This window comes from Sinocyclocheilus grahami, unplaced genomic scaffold (assembly GCF_001515645.1).
Source record: "Sinocyclocheilus grahami isolate Dianchi unplaced genomic scaffold, SAMN03320097.WGS_v1.1 scaffold179.1, whole genome shotgun sequence".
Classification (NCBI taxonomy): domain Eukaryota; kingdom Metazoa; phylum Chordata; class Actinopteri; order Cypriniformes; family Cyprinidae; genus Sinocyclocheilus; species Sinocyclocheilus grahami.
Genome location: NW_015505358.1, coordinates 229,854 through 234,015, shown reverse-complemented (window position 1 = coordinate 234,015; position 4,162 = coordinate 229,854). Strand labels below are relative to the sequence as shown.

Sequence of the window (4,162 nt, the reverse complement as noted above, 5' to 3'; positions counted from 1 at the left end):
GTCAGTAGATCCTGTAAGAGTCTCTGGTTGGACTCCAGTGAGACGCCAAACAGGAACTGCAAGAAAAGATCCAAGTGTCCATTTTTGCTATGCAATGATTTATTAACTGCTGCTTTTAGTATCTCATGCAGAAGACCGCATTCCCAGATGTTCCAGTTACATCCATCCAGGAACAACTGCAGTGATTCCCTATTTTTGACAACATTTGAGTAAAACACAAAAAATGCAGCTAGAAACTGTTGAAAGCTCAGATGTATGAAGCTGTAAACTTTCCTCTGATGAATTACAGATTCCTCTTTAAAGATTCCAGAATACACTGAGGCATCAGTGATGTATATGCCGCTCTCAATCAGGTCCTCCTCATAGAACATCACATTGCCCTTCATCAGCTGACTGAAAGCCAATTCAGCAAGTTTCACAATCACTCTTCTGTTGGACTTTAGGAGTTTCTCTGGATTTCTCTCATCATACTTCTGATTCCTTATGTTGATCTGAGTCAGCAGGAAGTGGATGTACATTTCAGTCAGAGTTTGAGGGATTTCTGCACTGTGATGTTTCAGGAGGTTTTGAAGCACAGAGACTGAGATCCAGCAGAAGACAGGTATGTGACACATGATGTTGAGGTTTCTTGATCTTCTAATGTGTGAGATGATTCTGCTGGCTTGATGCTCGTCACTGATTCTCTTCCTGAAATATTCCTGCTTCTGAGGCTCATTGAATCCCTGAATTTCTGTCACACGGTTGATGAATTTTGAGGGGATCTGATTGGCTGCTGCTGGTCTGGAGGTGATCCAGATGAGAGCAGAGGGAAGCAGCTCTCCTCTGATGAGGTTTGACATCAACACACTCACTGATGAAGACTCATTCACATCACAAACTTTCTCAATGTCTGAAAACATCAGTGTAATTCTGCTTTCATCCAGACCATCAAAGATGAACACAACTTTAATCTCTTCATAAACCTTTGAGTCCAGATCTTGAAGTTCAGGATGAAAGTCCAGCAGAAGTCTGTGAAGACTGTACTGGTCTTCTTTAATCAAGTTTAGCTCTCGAAATGGAAGCACAAACATGAAATCTACATCCTGATGGGCTTTTCCCTCTGTCCAGTCCAGAATGAACTTCTGCACAGAGACAGTTTTTCCAATTCCAGTGATGCCTTTCGTAAGAACAGTCTTGATTTTGTCTTTCTCCTCACATCCTGGTTCATGTAAGGGTTTAAAGATGTCATTGCAGTAGATTGGAGTGTCTTGTGTTCTGGTTGTTTTCTCCATCTGTAAAACCTCATGTTCTTCATTCACCCCTTCACTCTCTCCCTCTATGATGTAGAGCTGTGTGTAGATCCAGTTCAGGAGGGTTTGATTATCTTCTACTGTGATTCCCTCAAACAATCTCTCATACTTGTTCTTCATGCTGGTTTTATGTTGATCTTTCACTCTCTGTATGACATCATCTACTGGTTGGTGAGAATTGTGCTGTAAGTCTGCATTCTCCTTCAGCAGTTTGTGTGTCTGCAGAGCTTCTATGTTTTGCCACCCCAGAAAGTTCCGACAGTAGGAGACAAAGCATGTCAGATAAAACATCACTGATCTGATCACATCATCACTCTTCACTCTGTAGAAACAGTGAGATGAACAGAAAACTGCATTGAAATGTTCTAGCACATCAAACTCAGCGCTCTAGTTTGAAATGACACCACATTCACACAGAAGTGCCCGTTCAGATAGCGTAGACTCCTTTAGATTCTTCAATAACTCTTTACATTAAGCAAAATTCAACTGAAAATCCTGGCTAGTGGGAAATCTGCAGACTTTATATTTTGTATAAAACATGTCTGTAGTCAACCTCCCTGTTTATCATGTTCCATCCCATTTATACTCACTCAGAGTCTGAGGTCACTGCTCCATCATTGAGATCAGGGGGTTTTTCAATGGACTCATCACTCTTCACAGACACACAGCTGAGTTCTGGAGATGCTGCTTCATGTGTGTGAACATCCTCCTCCTCCTCTCTCTTCTCACAGAGATTCATTTTACAGGCAGTGCTTTTTAAATAGACAATAGATATATACAACTTAATTGACTGAAGAGATTCTTCTACTCTGATTTGAATTTCTGACAAATCACTGATCACATTCAGGTAAATTATATATATATATATATATATATATATATACAGATTACATTTGTATCAGTTTTCTCTCCTGATGTAGTTCAAGTGCTTTCTTTCAAAAAAAATGTGGTCAGTCTGCTGAAACCATTTCTCTTGCATTATAAACTTGACTGAACCAGATTCTGCTTTCTCAAGAAATAGGGGAGCAGGAAAACAATGTTGTTTATTTTCCAACAATATACAGGTATACCAGTTTTCTTCCTTTCTGCGTATGTTCCACATACAATGACAGAAATTATAGTTCAGGAATCAGGATCACACAAACATTCCTCTACAAACTATATCTAACAATCTCACTTTATTTCTCATGATTGCACCTTTTTATCTCGCCATTGTTGTTTTATGCATTGTTTTATGCATTTATATATTGAGACCATATAACATATACAGTAACTGTTGATGTGAGCAGTACAGATTCCTTCTTTTGGTGTGTTTGGCTTTCCATATTTCCATAGTTTAGTGGTATTGTAGGACTACCACTGCACACTCTCACAAAAATTGAGATCTTTGTACAAATATTAGATCCTAAGATTGTGGTGTTTTTAAAGTCTTCATTTCATAAAATGCAGTCTGTCTGCAGAAATAGGTTTACTTGTGTCATAAACTGGCTGAATTTTGGCTGTTTCATAAGAAAGAGGTGAGCAGACTGGATTCATGAAAATATTCTTAAAGGGGTCATAGGATGCTCATTTTCCACAAGTTGATATGATTCTTTAGGGTCTTCATGAAAGGTCTGTAACATAGTTTGGTTAAAATTTCTCAATGGTAGTGTAAAAAACACCTTTTTTACCCTGTCAAAAACAGCTCTTTTCAGATCAAGCCATTTTCCTTTAAATGTTAATGAGCTCTGCTGACCCCGCCCCTCTCTTCCAAGCCGCTCTCTGAGGGACTGTTTACTTTAGGCGCATTCATCGTGAAACTTGCTAATTAGCACATTATTAGGAAAGTCGATTTGCAAAGATTCATTACAAAACATTACACTCACTTCTGTAGATGAGGCTGGCTCATGAATGATTCGCGTGAACATAGACACATTTAGGCAGATCAGGGAGCATTCCCTTCAAAAACAAATGTAATCCATTGCATCTTCAGCTGCTCAGATGTCGGGAGTAAATGACGACTGCTATGTTCATTATTACATCTAAATCGAGCCGATCTCAGATGCCTGTCTGTGTGACGTCACACAGACAGGCATCTGAGATCGGCTCGATTTAAGAAAGTAGATTAACAAAAAAACACTGGGTGGATTTTTATCATTATAGGGTGGTTGTGCACACACACTGCCAAGACACATTTCAGTTCAAACAACTTGTAAAAGTGCATGTAGCATCCTATGACCCCTTTAAGAAAGCAGATAAATAAATAAATAAAAAATTAATAAAAAACAAAAGCAGATACTTGCTGTTAACTGTCAACAGGTAAGAAGAACACACACAATTACTCATCTGAAGATAATAATTATATTCATCTCTTCACTCTTACAAAAATATTTTGGTCAGACTTTATTTTAAGGTCCAATTCTCACTATTAACAAACCATTAACTAAGATATTTGCTTCAATAAACTCTAATTTGTTGCTTATTAATAGTAAGGCATTTGTTAAGTTTAGGTATTGGGTAGGATTAAGGATGAAGAATATGGTAATGCAGAATATGTGCTTTATAAGTAGGCTACTAATAAACAGCCAATATGTTAATAATAGGCATGCTAATATGCAACTAGTTAATAGTGAGAATTGGTCCCTATACTAAAATGTAACCAATATTTTAGCTAAATATAGCCTATATTTTAGTCTGAATTATTGTGCTCATGTTCCTCTATGCTTCATCTGTTTGACGTGCATCCAAGCACCAGGGCTCCTTCAGTGAAGTCTTTGAAGTTTAATGACTCACTTGCCAAATGAAAACACTTTTGTGACTTTCTAACATTTACAGCAAAGGATCCCTGCTAGATCATCTGTAAAATGTAAGTTATGTGCTGAAACGCACATGTA

General features: G+C 38.0%; 1 protein-coding gene across 1 annotated transcript in view; it reads right to left on the bottom strand.

Annotated features, from left to right (window-relative positions):
• LOC107594108 (uncharacterized) overlaps positions 1–2,037 on the bottom strand; it is a 13,183-nt gene extending 11,146 nt beyond the window's left edge. Inside the window, exons 1-3 of the mRNA XM_016284058.1 lie at positions 1,880–2,037; positions 1,550–1,611; positions 137–1,432 (exon numbers count right to left, since the gene is read on the bottom strand). Of these exons, the coding sequence (XP_016139544.1) occupies positions 137–1,432; positions 1,550–1,611; positions 1,880–2,028 (1,507 nt within the window). The 5' untranslated portion in view covers positions 2,029–2,037. The remainder of the gene's footprint in view (positions 1–136; positions 1,433–1,549; positions 1,612–1,879) is intronic.
• Between the last annotated feature and the right edge of the window lie 2,125 nt (positions 2,038–4,162).